Below are 20177 nucleotides of genomic sequence, written 5' to 3' on the forward strand. Positions count from 1 at the left end.
CGACACATCACTCGTTCGGGCTGCAAAGTTGGATAAACATTCGGTCCGAAAACGCAACAAGCTAGCTAGCTAACATTCGTGATGTATTTACTTCTCAGAACATACAAACTGTATGACTAATACTGTAAATTTAACCAAATAGTGTGTCTGTTTCTGAACCTAAAGTAAATACTAGGAGTATCATAACCTGACTGAAAAGTAGAGAAGTGGTACTTTATTTACTGTTGACGGTGTGAGAAGCCATGTTGATATGACGTCACGAGCTGAATTCAGGGTTGAGAAGACGTTCCTAGATTCCAAGTTGAGGGTAATTTTCTTTGGTTTTATCTGTTCTGTGGTGTGAAATTCACAAAAACAAACTTTTACTACAAAATAGCGGAAAACAGGGCGTCTCACACACACGGCGCATGCGTACTACGGGCTTACAAACGGCGCATGCGCACTGCACGCTTTAAAAGAAGCCTGCGCCCTCGTGGTTGTCCCAGTCAGAGAGCAGTGCTGCTGAGGTGAGCTTTGTTTGAGTCTCTTTTTCTCCTCTCTTAACTAAATAGTCAGATATACAACTTATTCAGTATATTTGGGTATAATTAATGAGTGTATAGATATCTAATCAGCATTGTGTAGTTTTTGATGGTTTAAAGCGTGTCTGATAGAAAAACACATTATCTGAGCTGTTGACCACGTGGTTTTTTCCATTGAAAATATTATGTAGAAAAGATCTATTTTTTTTTGTATAAAGTTGTATTGTTTTAAAAATGTATCCCAAGCAGGGATTTCCCCTTCTCGTTTCTGATTTACACTTAATATAGCTTGACTTCCAACTGGCACAAGTGTAAAATATTATATCTGTGGCTGATATAAATAGCTATAAGCTCAAGATGTTGAAGTGTTTTTTGATTCTCGTGATCTGCTTAAATTTTTTAGGCACCACGTGGTTCCTACTGGCTTCACGGAAAGGAGAATGCAGCCCAAGAGCCCTGCTTCCGGTTCACGTGGTTATGTATTCCACTTGGCTGTAGATAAGACGAGTCCTGTTCACCCCAATAGGAAATTGTAGGTATTATAATGTAATAAAATGTAGGGATTTTTTTTCCTAGTGACTTACAAGCTCAATTTATTATTTTGGCACCTTTTTGTTTCAGATGTGCTCCACCAATAGTGGTGAGGTGACTTGGGTGACACTTGTGCAGATGGGCACTGTAACCCTTTATTCCATTACATGAAAAGGAGCCATGTCTGATCGTGGTCTTCGAGAACGTGTGTTGCGGTGAGATTCCTTACTGAACTCCTGTGTTTTGGATTTTCACCACCCATGGCTTTGATGACTGAACTTTTTTCCCCAGCAGATCGACTCTGTTGACTACTTTCCAAAATTAAGCCAAATTTTCTGAGCCGTTATCAGTGTGTATAAATGCACGTTTAACTGCCCTCTGGAAATGTCAAACGTTTTTTACTTTCTAACTCCCTCTAGAACCTGGGGGGTCCAGCAGATATCTGGATGAACAGTTCCAGGACTGGGGTTTCTTTCAGAGATATAAAACTGGTACGTTTTAAGGATCTTGCAGTGCTGCTTTAGACTATTAATGATTAAGCTTCATTCTCCTACAGATCAACTTTTGACTCTTTTCCAAAACTCAGCCAAACTATCTGCGCCATTATCCGTGTATGAACAAGCTTAACTGACTTCCAAGAACATGCTCTCAACATCTGTTTTCCTCTTTATTACTTCTAGATCCTCTGGCCCATGGAGTGACTTTTTTTTTTTTCCCCCCACCACTTGGCTTTCCAAGGTTGTAAAAGAGGTTAGTGTCATATTTACAGTCCTGAATTAGGCTGTAATGGTGTAAAGGATGACTTAGCTTTTTTCCCCAGCAGATCGACACTGTTGACTGCTCTATATTTTAAGCCAAAATTTCTGATGCACCTTTTGGAATGTGCAATTGGAAAATTACATGCAGCTATTTGCCTAAAACAATCTTCTCCAATCTTTCTAGATTAGAAAACCACGGCATGAGGAATCTTAAATGGATTCCTGTCCCATGGACCTCTACAAGGTACATGTCTGAGCCTTCTAGGCAGTTTACTCTTGTGCCTGTGTGTGCTTTCATGATGACCAGTTTTTTCCCCGGCAGATCGACCATGGTGACTGCCTGTGAATTTAAGCCAAATGCTTCTGATGCACTGAAGTGAGGATTATTCTGACTAACAAGGGCTAGAGCGGAGTTCTAATGTCTTTTCTTCATTTCAGGGTCATCATGGATTGCTGTGGAATGCCTCAGGGGTCCAGTATGTCCCCAAACTAAACTGGAGCCTTCAAGTTGAGAAGCTGACTGCTCAAGTTGTCTTCAGATTAATGGGGGATATGTTTTGCTGAGTGACATTTAACTTGAATAAACAATTCAAATAAAAGTACAGCACAGATTGATCATGCTGTAGGTGTTAATTCTGGTGTACGTTTGGAGGTTGTTTCTAACATGCTTGCAGTAGGGGTACTGTCACTTTCTTGGTATGGGTTGGGTGTGTTGAAGTGAGGACACTCCTCAAAGAGCTTAAATATTTGATGAATTGACTAGTCAAATGTCCATGTAATAACCAGGCAAAGTGCGGTGATCATGGGGCTAGCAGAAAAAGTTTTTTTGGTCACATGGCATGCAGAATTTCATTGTACAATTTCATACTATAACTAGGAAAATATTTACTGAAGAATACATTATATGCACTTAAGACCAGAGACAGAAACCTAAAGAAGGGGAGAGATACCAGGAACCACAGTCTTTGTTATATAGAAATATAAGCTGCTATGAAGATGAACAGGATTAGCCCCTTGAATTGGGTAATTTCTCCTGTTTCTGGGTGAAAGCTTGGCCAATAGCTTTGCTAAAACCAGGATCTGATTGTGAGAGTCTGGAGTTAAAGTAATTTCCAGGAGTTACTACATAGGGTTTCGTGTGGTTTTTTTTTTGGTGATAAATTGTACATATCAGGGATGAGAATTTTCTGCAGAATTCCGAGTTTTTCCCGCTGAAAATGTCATTTTTGTGAAACGTGTAAATCTGTTGAGAATTTCGGGGGGGTCGGTGCAAGGCGAGGCCCGGGTTCCCGCAGGTCCTTAAGTCTTAAATACAACTTTTAGTTTTCAAGGCCTAAAAACGTCTTATTGTTTGGAATGACTGGAATTTTCGAAAGGGAGGTATTAAATTTAATATTGGCCTGAACGAGTGAAATGTCCCCATCCAGTTTGGGGTAATTATGCCCCTGGCCTGTTTTACCCAAAATAACCACAAGATGGGTCGCATATCAGCAATGCAGCAGAAAGAAATCAAATTTCATGGTAAGTGATAATTTTCAGATATCAGTAAAACTGTATTTAGATAGCTATTTCGTCAAATATCACAGCTGTGTATGTGGTATGAGTAGACAAGTCAGTGCGTTAAAAAAAAATACATTAGGTATAAAAAGTTGAATCACATTTTGAAAGTAAGACCCTTTTTTGTAAAAGTGTAGTCTGTGGGGTAAATGGGCCCCAGGGGGCATCGTTTCCTTTTATCATAATTACTGTATTTCATACATTTCTGAATAGCAGATACATAGTTTTTAATAACATCTCGCTTACCTGGTTGAGTAAAGCAAGTAATTTGAACTAATTGAAATGGAAATTAAAATGCAAAATAAAATAATGCATCTATTCCTTAATTCAGGGATATTTTCTTGTTTCTTTCACATTATAGGCTTAAGTAAACACTTGCTATCCGAGCAGCTTTTTTTGAGTGAGGGGGGCCTTTTGCCCCACTGGGGGGGTAAAAGGCCCCCTTGGCACAATGTTTGTTTTTGTTTAAAAAAAAATTTAAGTATTAACTTTAGGTGGCATTATTGTTCATGTCACTGTTGTCAAAAACTATGATTAAAACTAAACACATGGTTCATTTCAACTTGGAGAAAAACTTAAATTTTCCTTAAGGGGGGCTTTTTCCCCACTCTACTCTACTTTAACTGTAATTTTAAAAGTGACCCGCGCACCTTTTGGGGGCAGCATTGGTTCTGTGCGTTCCGTAGATCAAGAGCTGACGTTAAGAGGCTGCTGGAGGCGGTGTGGTTGTGAAGAGTGAAGGCCTCTGCATGCTCTTGCGACAAGGCTTTCGCAGACAGTTGTAATTTATCGTTGAGTGGGGAGTAATAGGCGTGCGCGATGTTATTCACCGCCACAACGCAAGGGGGCGCGAAGTCGCTAGGAGTAGTTGGTGGGTGTGGTTAGTGGAGTGTTTATCCTCCGGTTACTTATAATGACTAGAACTGGAGTCGTATAGATGTACGTACTTCCTCAATCAACCGCTCTTCATGCTGCTCCATCATGCGCAGGTAGCTACGCGGGCGCTAGAAAGCGTTGATAATTAATTATGGTAAGATGTCTGTTTAATGACAAGTGGCTGGGGGATGACAAATACCCCCAAAATAAGGAGGAGAATCGTTTGCGATAAAAAGTGCTGGATCGCACAAATGTGTTTCAAGACGGTACTGCAGCGCTGGGGACACGCCCACGAGGCGCGCGCGTATGTGTTAGAGGTCAAGCGCTCAGGAGTGAAACGCATATAATAATATATAATGTTAAATATTTCAAAACTCAAAAAGAACTCCAGAAAATACAATAATTCTAAATATAGTACAATATAAATAATTTGGACCTCCGGGACTCCTGAGGCAGCCGACGGGTATCGGCAGGCCAGGCGTGCTGCAGCTCGGGCAGTTGCGGAGGCAAAAACTCGGAACTGGGAGGAGTTCGGGGAGGCCATGGAGAAGGACTATCGGTCGGCCTCGAAGAAATTCTGGCAAACCGTCCGGCGCCTCAGGAGGGGGAAGCAGTACTCTGCCAACACTGTTTACAGTGCGGGTGGGGAGCTGTTGACCTCGACTGGGGACATTGTCGGGCGGTGGAAGGAATACTTTGAGGATCTCCTCAATCCCACCGTCATGTCTTCCACTGAGGAGACTGAGGCTGATGACTCAGAGGTGGACTCGTCCATTACCCAAGCCGAAGTCACTGAGGTGGTTTGCAAGCTCCTCGGTGGCAGGGCACCGGGGGTGGATGAGATCCGCCCTGAGTATCTCAAGTCTCTGGATGTTGTGGGGCTGTCTTGGTTGACACGCCTCTGCAACATCGCGTGGCGGTCGGGGACAGTGCCTCTGGAGTGGCAGACTGGGGTGGTGGTCCCTCTTTTTAAGAAAGGGGACCGGAGAGTGTGCTCCAATTATAGGGGAATCACACTTCTCAGCCTCCCAGGGAAAGTTTACTCCAGGGTACTGGAGAGGAGAATTCGACCGATAGTCGAACCTCGGATCCAGGAGGAACAATGCGGTTTTCGTCCTGGTCGCGGAACACTGGACCAGCTCTATACCCTTCATAGGGTGCTCGAGGGTTCATGGGAGTTTGCCCAACCAGTCCACATGTGCTTTGTGGATCTGGAGAAGGCATTCGACCGTGTCCCCCGTGGTATTCTGTGGGGGGTGCTTCGGGAGTATGGGGTTCGGGGCTCTTTGCTAAGGGCTGTCCGGTCCCTGTACGAACGGAGCAGGAGTCTGGTTCGCATTGCCGGCAGTAAGTCAGACCTGTTCCCAGTGCATGTTGGACTCCGTCAGGGCTGCCCTTTGTCACCGGTTCTGTTCATAATTTTTATGGACAGAATTTCTAGGCGCAGCCAGGGGCCGGAAGGAATCCTGTTTGGGAACCACAGGATTTCATCTCTGCTTTTTGTGGATGATGTTGTCCTGTTGGCTTCTTCAAACCAGGACCTTCAGCATGCACTGGGGCGGTTTGCAGTCGAGTGTGAAGCGGCTGGGATGAGAATCAGCACCTCCAAGTCCGAGGCCATGGTTCTCGACCGGAAAAGGGTGGCTTGCCCTCTCCAGGTTGGTGGAGAAGTCCTGCCTCAAGTGGAGGAGTTTAAGTATCTCGGGATCTTGTTCACGAGTGAGGGAAGGATGGAGCGTGAGATCGACAGGCGGATCGGTGCAGCCTCCGCAGTGATGCGGTCGCTTTACCGGTCCGTCGTGGTGAAGAAGGAGCTGAGCCAAAAGGCGAAGCTCTCAATTTACCGGTCGATCTACGTTCCGACTCTCACCTATGGTCATGAGCTTTGGGTAATGACAGAAAGAACAAGATCGCGGATACAAGCGGCTGAAATGAGTTTCCTTCGCAGGGTGGCTGGGCGCTCCCTTAGAGATAGGGTGAGAAGCACAGTCACTCGGGAGGAGCTCGGAGTAGAGCCGCTGCTCCTCCACATCGAGAGGAACCAGCTGAGGTGGCTCGGGCATCTTTTTCGGATGCCTCCTGGACGCCTCCCTGGGGAGGTGTTCCAGGCATGTCCCCCCGGGAGGAGGCCCCGGGGAAGACCCAGGACACGCTGGAGGGACTATGTCTCTCGGCTGGCCTGGGAACGCCTCGGTGTTCTTCCCGAGGAGCTGGCCGAGGTGTCTGGGGAAAGGGAAGTTTGGGCTTCCATGCTTAGACTGCTGCCTCCGCGACCCGGTCCTGGATAAGCGGAAGAAGACGAGACGAGACGAGACGAGATAAATAATTTGTACAAAGTGTTTTATTACTTATCGTCTACAACAGTGTTAATATAAGAAAAATAGTGATTAAGTACTAGGGATTATTAAATGTTATAAAAGCAAGTTTATAAGCGTTTTAAACCATCACTGAATTTGAAAACATTCATGTGTGTGTGTAGGGAAAGTTGGCAGACATTTCAGAGGTTTTTTTTTTTTTTAAATGTCCCATTCTCATCCCTGTAAACTGCAAACAATGTTTTAGGCAAAAGTCAATTTACTTTTATAATAAAATAGTATCAATATATCCCCTTTACCCATGTCTTAACAAGAACTAATTTTAAAATAAGGGATTACATTAAAAACAGGCAGACATTCAAAGACAGCAACACAAGTTAAAATGAAACAAGCATGGTGCTTCATACTGCAGGTGAAATAGGCACTTTCAAAGTCTGACTTCAAGTCAACTTTGTCAAATAATTAATTATTGGCTTAATGTGAAATTAACTACACAAGTGACTGAAAGCAAGAACCTCAGTTCAGCAGAACTACACAGTGAGAATGTGAAGACAATGTTGCTCCTACAGCTTAATTGAAATTCTCAGCATTTGATAGATTTCATAAATTAGCACCATAAAATTTAGATCCTGAATATCAAACTTTTGCTTCCCTTCTAAGAAAACTTCAAGTAGTTATTTTGTTCTGGAACTTTGGTTCTTGGGCTTTACAAAAGGCATAAGACAACAGCATTAATTAAAAAAAAAAAAAAACCACACCCACACAGGAACTGGATGGAACTGACAGAACCCTAATAAAACAAAAGCAAATAGTGGTGAGCACGGTCACCTCACAGTAAGAAGGTTCTGGGAGTTTGCATGTTCTCCCCTGCAGTCCAAAGACATGCGGTGAGGTTAATATGGGACGGCCTTGAGTGAGACTCCCAACTGCTCCCCAGGCACTGTTAGCATGGCTGCCTACTGCATGTGTTCACTGCTTCAGATGGGTTAAATGCAGAGGAATTTCACAAGTGTGTGATGAATAAAGTTGTGAACTCCAGAACTCCAGAAAATACAATAATTCTAAATATAGTACAATATAAATAATTTGTACAAAGTGTTTTATTACTTATCGTCTACAACAGTGTTAATATAAGAAAAATAGTGATTAAAATAGTGATTAAAACATTCATGTGTTGTGCTTTTTATATTTATATATATAAAAAAGTCGACATGAACCACACAAGGTTCTGGGAAATTCCTCCTCTTGACTAACTTAGGGAAGGAAAAAAAGAGCCCCATATTTCCCAAATGTACTGGTGGAGCTTCTTAACGAAAGTCTGATCTTTTCCAATCTAATAAAATAAAGGGGTGTCTCTTATCCACTGGGTATGAGAGAGAGATGTTAATTTCCACTTAGTCTCCTAACAAGTAGAGTGGCAAAGGCTAGGGCATCATTTTTAAATGTGGAAAGGGAAAGCAATGAGGGAAAGACCCTAAACAGTGCCCCCAGAGGATTTGGCTCTACTTTCCCTCCATTTACTCTGATAAGGTGTCAAATATCTGTCCAGTAGTTAGATTAAAAGGGATGAGCAAAGCCAGAGCATGTGTATGACACTTGCAGGAGATTATTGACACACTACACGCTGGGGAAACATCTCATCGATCTTTGACAGCTGAGCCTTTGAATAATAGATGCGATGTACAACGTTTTACATGGATAGAAGATTCACGGACACGTTTTAAAACCTCCGACCAAACCTCTTCTGAAATTACCTGCCTTAGATCCTCCTGCCAGAGGGTCTTTAGAGTTTACAGGGCTCGACATTAACTTTATCCACCTGCCCAGTCAGACAAGCAGCAAGATTTTTCGTTTGTCCTTAATTTTTCATTACTATGTATTTACTGGTTCAAGGAAAGTGATAAAAGTAGATCAAAAAGCAGGTATCATTATGATTAATTTTTCAGGAAAGCTCAAACTAACTATCCAATGCCCCATTATGGTGCGTGTGGTGTTATAACCCATTACCTGATCTGCAGTTTTAAGAGTTAGACTCACCCAAATTCAAAGCTTCTGGAGGAAATAAAGTTGCATCTTTATTAATCCAGTGAAACCTGAAGTTAATTTAAAGAAATTAAACAAGTTGCACATAAGGGTGACAATCACTGTGAATGAAAAACAGTGAGCGAGTTCAGCACTGTTGGAAAATTGCCTCAAAAATATTTTACATTTGTGATGGTTAACGTGTACCACACAATGATGATACAATTTAAAAAACACGCAATCCCTTCAGAATGAAATGAAGAATCAAAGCCATTTGATAATTTCTCCGATTCCAATAAATTCAGTCTAATAATCTATAAATAGATATTTCTACATGGTTATTTTATCTAGTTTTTTCTTTTTAAAACACATGCACCTGCTGTACTCGACTATCAAAAGACGTTATAAACCGTTTTAAACAGCCACCTGAGGTTAGAGAAAGAATGCCCGTTTCAAATAAAGCCAGCCTCGTCTGTGGAGACGATAAATGGGAGAGCGGATCCTAGTCGTAATGCCAACAGTTTTGATCATTTGAAATCAGTGTTCAACAAACGTACGGGGCGGTAATAAGTGCAAGCTAATGGATCTTTACTTTTTTTCAAGAGTAAGGAGATGGAAACTTGCCTGAGAGTTTGGCGAAGGCGACCAGAGTTGAACGATTCATTAAACATATCTAATAGTGACGGCACTAGTTTATGGCAGAATTTTTGATCAAATTTGCATAGATAGCCATCCAGTCCCAGACATTTCCTACTCCGTAAAGACAACAGGGCTACATTGAGCTATGCAACAGTGTCTACCTTCTCTAGTTCCTTTAGAACAAACCGGTCAGCAACAAGCAGTTGTGCGTTCACTCCAATCTCGTCCAAGATCGGCAGTGTCGAAGAATCCTTTGGGCTCGTGTGGCCATTCTCTTGAACAGGAAGCTTTGCATCGACCATGTTTTGAGATCCTGTGCCATTTCTCAAACAAATCACTCCAATGATCAACAGGAGGACGACGAGGACCAGTCCAAGTGTTATTCCTAGCCTTATTCCTAATGACGGTTCTGTGCAGTTGTTGGAGGTTGTGGGTTGTCGTTCTAAAGAGGATAATATAAAATAACATCTTTAGATCATTTCAACTGAAATGTCTGTAGACTGAGAATGTTTTATTTGCATTAGAAACCAGGGCTTTGAACCGGTTCAAGGAACGAAAACGAAAACCGGGAACTTTTTCTATTTCACATGGAACAGAAACGAAACCAGAAACTTTATTATTTTTTATGTTCCGGAACAGAAACGCTTATTAAAAATAATGGTAACCGGTTAATACCGGTTTTTATTTCGTTCCTCAAAGTTTCTGTAGCCTACAAATAGTCATTCTTCTCCTGCGCAAGTTTCTATGACCCGCTGGGGTTCACTTCCTGTGTGACGTTCGCTGATTGAATGGAGAGAGCGGGAAGGTGGACTACTAGTGAGTAAGTGTATTACTGAGTGTCTGAGCAAAGAAGAGCCTGAACGATGCAACCTCCCTATTGGCTGTTTGTAAAAATATATCAGTTGTTGCCCTTCCCACGGGAATCATCGCGGGCTCGAGAGACGAGACCTGACGAGTTAGTTCGTTGGTAGCAGAACAAAATGTCTGGACACAAATCGGGTTTTCAGAAAAGGAAAGAAAATAAACGGAGGGTCGAAAATACAAAAAAGGAGGCAGAAAATGCAAAACGAGTTTTAAGGTAGGATAAATGGTTACTTTTCTGAGGCAGCCCGCCGTGGCTGCAGGCCTTCAGTTGTGTCATTGAATGGTTACTTTTCTGAGGCAGCCCGCCATGGCTGCCTGCAGGCTTATTTATTATAGCCCATTTAGTTAAAATAGTTGATATAAAATGTTTATAGTTATAGTTATGTGATGGTTGTCCTGATTTAGACTGGTGTGTGTTTTTTTTTTTGGGGGGGGGGGGTTGCGCGATGTTGCACCCGGGTCCAGATTGGGGCAGAACCGGCCCTGGCTACATTTCAGCTGTAGTTTGTTTTATGTATGTATGTACTTGCATAGATGTGTACTTGGTCTTCCAATATGGCGCTTAACAAAATCTTGCGGCACGGTGACGTCATGCGGTAGCCCTCTATAGGGCCTGACTAGCCTTTGGTAACACACTAAACGAATTATCTTTCATTTTTGGCACTTTTTCTGTTTGTGTAGATGGGAAGACATACTGAGAATCCAAATCACCAACATTTGAAATAATAATTGTTTTGAATTATTTCTTGTCTTATTTAATGAAGGTTGTAATAGAATTAGCCTACATTTGGCTTAAGCTGGATGAGACAGAGACATAATTTTATAGCCATTTGTTAAACAGCTGACAGGGAACGTAATTAACCGTTCCGGGAACGAAATTTTTTTGTTCTAACCGGTTCGGGAACGTCTATTTAATGGTGGAACCCAAAACCAGAAACGTTAAAATTCCGTTTCTGTTCGGAACGAACCAACAGGAAAAAAATTCCGGTTCAAAGCCCTGTTAGAAACACAAATTGTGGAACCGTGTACTTAACTACACTGACCGGCTGCATGAGTTCCTAATGAGAATAAAGAAGCTGAAGTTTCTAATAGTTAAAGGATAAACTTACCTTCCACCTTTAGAAGAACAGCACGTGGGTCTCCATCACGAGATTCACCCTGAAGAAGGCACAGATAAAGTCCACCATCAGACAGGTGAACTGAACTGATGTGGAGAGAGAGATCGCCATCCAGAAAGCTTTCGTTCGACATCGTAAACCTGCCTGCTGGGGCTTCTTTGGTCCTTGCAGAATGGTACTGCAGCACCTTTTCACCATCTTTCTTCCACAGTACATCTTCGACATCACGCCGAGTGTCTCCATGGCACGGGAGGGTGGTGTTCTCCCCCGGAAAAACCTTCACAATCCGAGGGTCTAACAGAGGCAAAGAAATTCCATAATTAATCAGATTTTTAGTGTTAAAGCTCCACGTTACACAAACTATCTGGTAGGAATCCTGTTCTATAGTCTTACCATAAACCTGCAGTTTTACATCGTGAACTGATCCAGAACAGGTGCAGCTGTATAACCCAGCATCATTGTAGAAAGCTGAACTGATGTTCATGGAGAAATTTCCTGTGCTGGTAGTGTCCAAGAATGAAAATCTTTTCTGAAAACGCGGTTTAATCTGACAGGCGTGATCCTGACACGCAGCAATGGAATCTTTGATGGGATGGAAGATGGTCCACTCAACTTTTTGCCCAGAGCAAGTACACGGAAGAATCACAGGTTCCTTCACTATGGCTGGGATATTGAGGGAAAGGAGGGACTGCACCTCTGACAGACAAACTAATGGAGCAGGGAGAAAATCAGAACCGTTCAGAATTTACTGTTCTTGTAAAATTATCTACCAAACATCAAATGTTTTACAGAAAAAAAAAAACAAAACGAGATTTTAGAAACATTGGGCAAAAAAAAAAAGCCCACCATGCTTTCAGATTAATCCTCCTGTTTTAGTAGGCAGTAAATCTTTTATTGGCGATATTATAAAGGGACATTAAAGGAACAGTCCACCGTGCTTCCATAATGAAATATGCTCTTATCTGAATTGAGACGAGCTGCTCCGTACCTCTCCGAGCTTTGCGCGACCTCCCAGTCAGTCAGACGCACTGTCACTCCTGTTAGCAATGTAGCTAGGCTCAGTATGGCCAATGGTATTTTTTGGGGCTGTAGTTAGATGTGACCAAACTCTTCTGCGTTTTTCCTGTTTACATAGGTTTATATGACCTGAACTTGTTTCACGTCACTGGTCATATAAACCTATGTAAACAGGAAAAACGCGGAAGAGTTTGGTCGCATCTAACTACAGCCCCAAAAAATACCATTGGCCATACTGAGCCTAGCTACATTGCTAACAGGAGTGACAGTGCGTCTGACTGACTGGGAGGTCGCGCAAAGCTCGGAGAGGTACGGAGCAGCTCGTCTCAATTCAGATAAGAGCATATTTCATTATGGAAGCACGGTGGACTGTTCCTTTAACCAGTAAGGCTGAAGGGATTATAGGCTGGCTCTGTATGGTAGTGTGAGTGACGTGTAATACCATATAAAACACCGAGACTTACCCATCAGAAGGAAGGCGGTCACCTTCATATCAGTCATGATTCAAATCTTATACCATCAACCTGCAATAATAAAATGAGTGTTCTTTCACGAGGTAATAAAAGGGAATAGAACAAAAGTAGTATTTTAATACACTTTTCATCCATGACCTCTAAAGTACAGATCAGGGAGCACCAGAGCTGTGTAGAGAGCTTTCGAGGGACAATTCAGAGCATTTATACGAGAAAGACTAATCAAAGACATACGTCGATGCTTACAGTTTGGTTCGTTGGTACATTCAAGACGACTCTTCAGCAAGAACATGACCGAAATACCTAGCATCAAATAGCTAGTTTCTTGACGTAGAGTGTTTTTAAGTGAGTAAGTTTGTTAAAGCAATTCTTGAGTTTCAGTCACATGACTTTTCTTAGCGATTTCACTTCCGGGAAAACAGCTGGTGGTCTAGCAAACCAAAACGGCTGCCATAGTGCAAACAACTAGCGATAATTTATCAGAGTACGCTCGTAATCTAGAAGCCACTGCTCACTTCAGATATATTCAGAAGATTGCTACGTGCAAACAAACAGTTGGCTTTTGATTCTCACTTGTGTTGGTTCTTATCTTTCAGGTAAATCATTCACAAAGATTTTATATATATATATATATATATATATATATATATATATATATATATATATATACACACACACATCCTATGGATAAAGTTAACATGGAAAGGGTTAGCACAACAGAGCTTGGCTCCAAATTAAGTGCACCCTAACAAAATAAAACACAAACAAAACATGTAAATCAATATCATTAGAATTATGATAATTTCAGATAGGTAGAAAAATGAAATCATGATACATGTTTAAACAGTTTAATAATATTAACTAACATACACAAAAGGCCGATAAGAAATAGTTTGATATCTAAAATTATATGAATGTATTTCATTTATAGCAGCTTATAAATAATGTCAGTAGTATACAAAAGGATTTATAAAAAAAAAACCTAGTAGTTCATGAAGGTTCATTGTTTTTCAAAGTATACTGCATACAGTCTAGTAATTAAATTAGAAACAAGAAAGTTTGTGACAGAAAATACCACGTGGTGAGCAGCACTTAGGGCAGAAAGACTTCCATGTGATGACGTTATCAAAATACTCGTCCACAGCAAAGTAGTAATGTTGCATAACATAATTCATGAACTGACTGACTGAAGTAGAACATGCCACAATTTTGGAATCCGGTTAAAGGAACTTGTTTGGAAGAGTTTAGTGCGGCATTGAGGAGTCTGAAGGTCCAAGGCAGAATAATTTCGGTAGGTCTGCTTGTTTTCTCCTTAATATATTTCTTGATTGGAATGTCATAGACCCACTAAAATAACACACAGCAAGAAAAGTACTTGGAAAACACTAACGCCAGAGCTGAGAGGGAAATACAAACCTTCCACCAAGTGATCACTGCAAACTCGAGCACGCTTCGACTCGGCTCCCTTCGATTTCATTGAGCGGTTCACTGAAAAGTCACCTTTCTCGATGTCGTTTTGTGAAATCCTGTGTTCGTTCAGCCTTTTTTATTAGTTCACAGGGAACCCTGAAGAAACTTATCAGTTTCACGGTTTGATCGAGTCGAACAACCGAAAACAATGCGTTTTAGTAAGGCATTTTTCATCCGATCAATGCACCTTCTCCATACAAACACTGTCTACTGAGCTTTGGTTGACCACCAGCTCAAGTTTTGAATAACTAATGAGGCGGATGTGACATCACATAAAACCCAAGAATATACAGTACCAGTCAAAAGTTTGGACACCTTCCAATTAAATGTCCCCCCCCTTATTTTTATTAAGATGCACTTCATGCCTTAAAGTAATGATAGATGCAGTTTCTCTTTACTTAGTCGAGCGGTTCTTTTTTCTCTTTATTTTGAACATGTAAACAAACAAACAAACAAACAAACAAATTTGGAGGTTTATTTTAGGGTGTCACTAGCATTATCTATCAATGTTGTAACCCTGGTTTTAAGCTTGCCGCCGATGCATATGCTAGCCCCTATTAAATGCAAAGGCTCTTAACATGATCTCTGGCTCACAAGAAATCGATAAATGGAGTCCAACATTGTGATTCAAACCTTACGCGAAAACATAAAATAAGCGTTTTTTGGCAAAAAATGAACCTCATGGTGCCACCATTAGACTTTTGAATATGGTCAAAACATTTTACAGGATGTCTTTATTAGTGAAAAGGAACACCCAAACAAAAATGCATCAGATTTTATGAAAGTGAGGGCAACTGATGCACCCTAATATCTGCACAAGACCTTTGAAGTCTGAACCTTGTAAACATAGGTGTTGGCTACATAAAAGTAAGAACAGCATTCAGAAATGTTCTGTAGTTTCAATACTAATTGTAGAAACTTCAGACTACCTTTGTTTTGTCCAAAGCCAGTTGCCCTTTCAAATGAATATTGATGAGGTAGCTGTAATTCACCTGTAATCCCCCCCGTCACTGTCAATAGTCCATTTGTCAAAGACCCTGACCCTCCCTGCCCTCCTGTAGCTTGATTGTTTTTCTCAATTGTAAGTTGCTTTGGATATCTTCCTTGCATTGGCCATTCCTCAAAGTTTCTCAGTTGCTATGGAAACAAGTGAACATGTGCGCTTAGCGATCGGCAGCCAATGAGATCGCTTCCGGGATGTCTGATGTTTTCTATCGATATTTTTATTGGATGGTTTGAACACGTGATCTTGACAGCCCACAGATTCCAGTTTGTTTGCATCATACCACGCAGACATGTTACTTTGACGGAATCAACACAAACATTGGGGGAGAAAAAAAGACCTCGTTTAACACAAATATCAATCAGTATGTAAACGGATCTGTTATTTGCTCTCCGATGTCTCTAGTTACTTGTGGGCAGGAAATCTAAGCGGATTTAGCCTGGCTAACGCGACATCAAAGCTCTACGAGCTATTGGTCTGGCCAAGATATTTAGCCCAACCGTTTCCCAGAGCCCGTGGTTGACCCGCCTCCTTGAAATGCCTCAGTTTGCTACTGGTCGAAGCCAGAAAAGGCTGTGACGAAGCTTAAACCAATCACATCACGCTTTCCTCTGACGTATGTGACGCGACGATAGGATTCTCGCTGAGCCCCATTGATTTGGCTACTAGCGGGGCTAACTGGTAGATTAAACTCTTACCGAAGCCGGTCGGGAGCAAGGCGAAAACGTCCTTCCTTTCAATAAATACCTCCAGGGCTGCTCTTTGCTCCGTTTTCAATGAGAACTTCCCGTTGAATGCTTTCAATACAGCACGATTCTGTAAACAATCAATGGCTTCCAGTCGCAGTTCTACTACGTCACTGCCTTGAACACGCCTCTACCAAGGGCCGTTGGAGATGCTCAAAGTTGATTGGCTCCCGATTTTTCCGGAGCTTGGAAGAGCTGGAGATAGCTTGCCTGTAGCCTGGCTAACGCGACTTCAAAGCTCTACGAGCTATTGATCTGGCCAAGATATTAAGCCCAACCGTTTCCCAGAGCCCGTGGTTGACCCGCCTCCCTGAAATGCCTCAGTTTGCTACTGGTCGAAGCCAGAAAAGGCTGTGACGAAGCTTAAACCAATCACATCACTCTTTTCTCTGACGTATGCGACGCGACGGGGCTAACTGGTAGATTAAACTCTTACCAAAGCCGGTCGGGAGCAAGGCGAAAACGTCCTTCCTTTCAATAAATACCTCCAGGGCTGCTCTTTGCTCCGTTTTCAATGAGAACTTCCCGTTGAATGCTTTCAATACAGCATCTATGCGTAATAGATGCGGAAGCGTGAATGAAGCGCTTCCGGCATAGATTCTGTAAACAATGGCTTCCGGTCGCAGTTCTACTACGTCAGTGCCTTGAACACGCCTCTACCCAGGGTCGTTGGAGATGCTCAAAGTTGATTGGTTCCCGATTTTTCGGGAGCTTGGAAGAGCTGTAGATAGCTTGCCTGGCCAGACTTTTTTTTTTCCTCTTTATTGAAAAACCAAACATTATAAAAAACACTGGAAGGGTGGGGTAGAGAAAGAAACGTAGAGTCATTAATTAAGAAAAGAAAGAAAATAAGTTGCCATCAAAATAATTGTCCTTTCGGCTTTGCGGTTGTTCAGTCCTTCAAGAGAGTTCATATATGATTTGACCTCATTTTTAAACGCAGCAAATGAGGGTTTCCTTCCTCCCCATTTACATCTATGAATATGATATTTACCCAAAATAATAAAAAGATTCAATATAAAATATGGTTCACAAAATGTTTTTCTTTCAAAGAAAAACATCTTTTTTACTAAAGGATACACTACAAGACCATACCTCACAACACAGACGCTCAACCTCGACCCAAAAAAACCTTCATAAAATAAATGACAAATAGATTCAGACATAGCACCACAGAAAACACATAAATCTGAAAGGTCTGTTTTAAATCTTTGCAATAGTGTGTTTGTGGGGTAAATTAAATGTAATATTTTAAAAGAAACTTCTTTGACTTTGTTATTCAGTATGTAATCACTTAAGCAAACCCAAATCTTATCCCAATCAATGTCCACAAAAAGGCCATTCCAGTAACTTTTACACCTTGGAGTAACAGGTGTCTGTATTATCTGTCTTAGCCACTTATTATTACATTTCCTATCTCTAATGTTTACACCATTAAGAAATATATTATTGTAAAAGTGTGGAGTAGACTGTTCACAAGGAGATTGAGATAATATTCTCATAAAACCATTAGGAAGTGCATCAAATACAATACTGTATTCTCTGGGTTGTATTGGGATAGCAAATTTATTTAGAAACTCTGTATATGTAAGGAAAAAACCTTGGTTATTAATTAATTGAGAAATAAACAAAATGTTATTACAAACCCAGTTTTCAAAGAATATAGATTTCTTTTTAAAAGTGACGAGGTTGCTATTCCAGATCTGTTTGTGAGGTGAAAAGTTGTAAATCAAAAGCCAACAGAGGAGGATTTGTTTATGAAAATTAGACAATTTGATGGGGACCTTATCGACATGAAAGTTACAATGAAGAAGAAATTCTAGACCACCAACTTTTGGGAAGATTAAATTTGGAATAAGGTACCATATCTTGTTCTTTATATAATCTTTGATCCAATTTATTTTGAAAACTATATTGGAGGAGTGAAAATCTATTGTATTTAGTCCACCACGATCATAAGGGTTACTTAATATTTGTCTATTAAGATAATGGGGTTTATTTTTCCAGATAAAATTAAATAAAGAAGGGTCTACTTCTTTAATAAATGATTTTGGAGTATCGAGAACTCTAGCAGGATAAACTAAACGAGACAAACCTGTTTTAGGAAGTAGTATACGGCCTTTAATAGAAAGGTCTCTCATTAACCAGAGATTAAACCTTTTTTTTTTATTTTAGGAATGAGAGGTTGAAAATTGCAATTAGCCCTTTCTGTCTGATCTTTGCAGATGTCAATACCCAAATAAGTGACCTTATCTGATACGGGAATAGCTTCAAACTCAGTGACAGGGTAATTGTCCTTTAAAGGCAAGAGAACACATTTAATATTTAAATGCAGACCAGATATATTTGAAAATTCCTTGATACAATTAATTACTTGTTTAACCTGCATTTCATCCTTGAGAAAAATAGCCGTGTCATCAGCCAGTTGACAACATTTTATTTCTTTTCCAGACATCTAACTTTTGACGAGGCACAGCTGTTTATCAAAGGACTCCAGTGACTCCCTGATGAAGCTAGCTAACATGATGCTAACAGTGTCAGGACTGATGCTAGCAGTGTCACCGACTGCTTTCATTCATTCAGAGTCTGTAAAGCTGCTTTGGAACAGTGTTTATTGCTAAAAACGCTGTACAAACTTGATTTTTAACCCAGGTTGTGCATTAAAGAATTAAAAATAAACTTTTTTTTTTTTTATAAATACTCATTTGAAACTTTTATAATGCAGAGAAATAAACCCGGAAACGCGGTCGATTTCTGTACAGTTTCCAGCTTTCAAATCAATCAAATAGTGATAAAGTTTTTGTACAGACAACTTACCGATACGTCCTGCTGGTAGAGCGCATAATCAACTATGGCACAAAGCAATATCCCATAATGCATTGCGGTCTTCTTCTTCTAAGTGAAATGGCGGATTAGACACTACTCGGTGTATTACCGCCACCTACAGGATAATTATGTCCACTACTAGACCATCAGTCTCATATTCTGGCAAAAAGGCCAGAGGATTTTAAAACTCTAATTAGGCATGAAGTTACTTTTGGATCTTTCACTTGCAGCAGAGCAGGGAGGGTAATAGTGGTAACACCCAAGCTGGATAGGTCAGTTATCAGTGTATGCCTGTACTCACTATACATCTTGCATTCTAATAAACTGTGGAAAACTGTCTCAGGAACTTTGCAAACATCGCATAATCCATCCCTATGTTTATGAATCAGATGTAAATTTGAATTTAAGGCACAGTGCCCCAATCTGAGACGGGACAATACGACTTGCTCAGACCTATTCCCAGATATAATGCTTTGTGAGCAGACTGACGGTTGGATTGCATACAAATGGCGTATTGCCACGTTCGAATAACCCCCTCCATCAACTTACTCCTTAATTCTGTTCTCCCTGGTCTAATTGGGGCAGAAATTGAGTCTTTTTTAAAGGATTCTTTTGCAAAAAGTACTTTCGGCAAACAATGAGCTGGATGTAAAATCCGGAGCCCATAGACTCGTTACAGTGAAGCCAGCTGGCCGCCATCTTACCACTCCCATCGCGAATAGTTAAGACAACCGGAAGCTACACAAAATTGGACGAGTTATGTAGTTGGTGAGAAAAATTAGAAGAAAAATGCCTACATGTGCAGCAGTGAACTGTACAAATCGTCAGAGCAAGGGTTATGGACAGAATCAAATTTTTAAATGGAAGAAATATACGAAACAAAAGTAGTGTATAAAGAGAAAAAGTGAAATAATTATCGTAGTAAAAAGAAAAACAGTGAAGGGGAGCGCTGCAAAGATATGTAAGGAATGGGAGTAGAGTTGAGAAAATAAGGAGGTAAAGCCCACCGCGCACCTTCCTGATTCGCTTACGATTTTGTCGGGCCGATTAAATCGCTTACGAATCGTAAATGTGTGCAGGGGCACTTCATAGCCGATTTCATCGGTTCTCAGTTCAGATCAAACTGGTCTTGATATTTTTGAACGCGATCTCATCGTACGCAACACAATCGGTATTGTGGTGTTACTACGATCTCATCGGTTATGATAATTTTAAACAGCCAATTGGAGTGCCAGGATCGATCACATGTAGACTGCAGACCGGGAAGCACAACTTGTCACTTTGGGAAGCGTCCACCTGTCTTTATGACATTAGTTCACCTGATTACAGAAAACAGGAAAAGCGGAATGAGGCTAGGGCTGTAATTGTGTCAGCTTTGAAAATACCTGGTAAAGTATTATAGCATTGTCAGTGGTACAGAAATCGCTTGTCCGGAATCCTA

General features: G+C 41.0%; 2 protein-coding genes, 1 long non-coding RNA gene and 3 other non-coding genes across 6 annotated transcripts in view; 4 read left to right on the forward strand and 2 right to left on the reverse strand.

The window, feature by feature from the left end:
- bmp7a (bone morphogenetic protein 7a) overlaps positions 1 to 407 on the reverse strand; it is a 49929-nt gene extending 49522 nt beyond the window's left edge. The window contains exon 1 of the mRNA XM_060910408.1: positions 223 to 407. The gene's annotated coding sequence lies outside the window, so the exon portion shown is untranslated. The remainder of the gene's footprint in view (positions 1 to 222) is intronic.
- Positions 23 to 2425, forward strand: LOC132874325 (uncharacterized). The gene is made up of 7 exons (XR_009651647.1): positions 23 to 506; positions 925 to 1053; positions 1143 to 1267; positions 1472 to 1543; positions 1733 to 1802; positions 1995 to 2054; positions 2249 to 2425. It is a non-coding gene; the product is annotated as an uncharacterized LOC132874325 (long non-coding RNA).
- LOC132874702 (small nucleolar SNORD12/SNORD106) lies at positions 1313 to 1396 on the forward strand. The gene has a single exon (XR_009651701.1). It is a non-coding gene; the product is annotated as a small nucleolar SNORD12/SNORD106 (small nucleolar RNA).
- LOC132874701 (small nucleolar SNORD12/SNORD106) lies at positions 1838 to 1928 on the forward strand. Its single transcript, XR_009651700.1, has one exon. It is a non-coding gene; the product is annotated as a small nucleolar SNORD12/SNORD106 (small nucleolar RNA).
- On the forward strand, positions 2095 to 2186 carry LOC132874703 (small nucleolar SNORD12/SNORD106). Its single transcript, XR_009651702.1, has one exon. It is a non-coding gene; the product is annotated as a small nucleolar SNORD12/SNORD106 (small nucleolar RNA).
- A 4141-nt stretch (positions 2426 to 6566) lies between the features above and the next one.
- Positions 6567 to 18761, reverse strand: LOC132874082 (CD226 antigen-like). Its single transcript, XM_060909973.1, has 5 exons — positions 18728 to 18761; positions 12683 to 12742; positions 11595 to 11909; positions 11193 to 11495; positions 6567 to 9661 (listed from the first exon to the last, which is right to left on the reverse strand). The coding sequence occupies exons 2-5, from the start codon at positions 12717 to 12719 to the stop codon at positions 9363 to 9365; spliced, it is 954 nt and encodes a 317-aa protein (XP_060765956.1). The 5' UTR covers positions 12720 to 12742; positions 18728 to 18761; the 3' UTR covers positions 6567 to 9362.
- Positions 18762 to 20177: the final 1416 nt, after the last annotated feature.

This window comes from Neoarius graeffei, chromosome 26, assembly GCF_027579695.1.
Source record: "Neoarius graeffei isolate fNeoGra1 chromosome 26, fNeoGra1.pri, whole genome shotgun sequence".
Lineage (NCBI taxonomy): Eukaryota > Metazoa > Chordata > Actinopteri > Siluriformes > Ariidae > Neoarius > Neoarius graeffei.

What these genes read in the sequence shown, in the direction of transcription:
- LOC132874082 (XM_060909973.1), bottom strand. Translation starts at nt 12,719, where the DNA reads ATGACTGATATGAAGGTGACCGCCTTCCTTCTGATGG. An exon ending in GACCGCCTTCCTTCTGATGG is followed by an intron (nt 11,910 to 12,682) that starts GTAAGTCTCGGT and finishes CTGCTCCATTAG; the next exon opens with TTTGTCTGTCAGAGGTGCAG. An exon ending in TGTAAAACTGCAGGTTTATG is followed by an intron (nt 11,496 to 11,594) that starts GTAAGACTATAG and finishes TGCCTCTGTTAG; the next exon opens with ACCCTCGGATTGTGAAGGTT.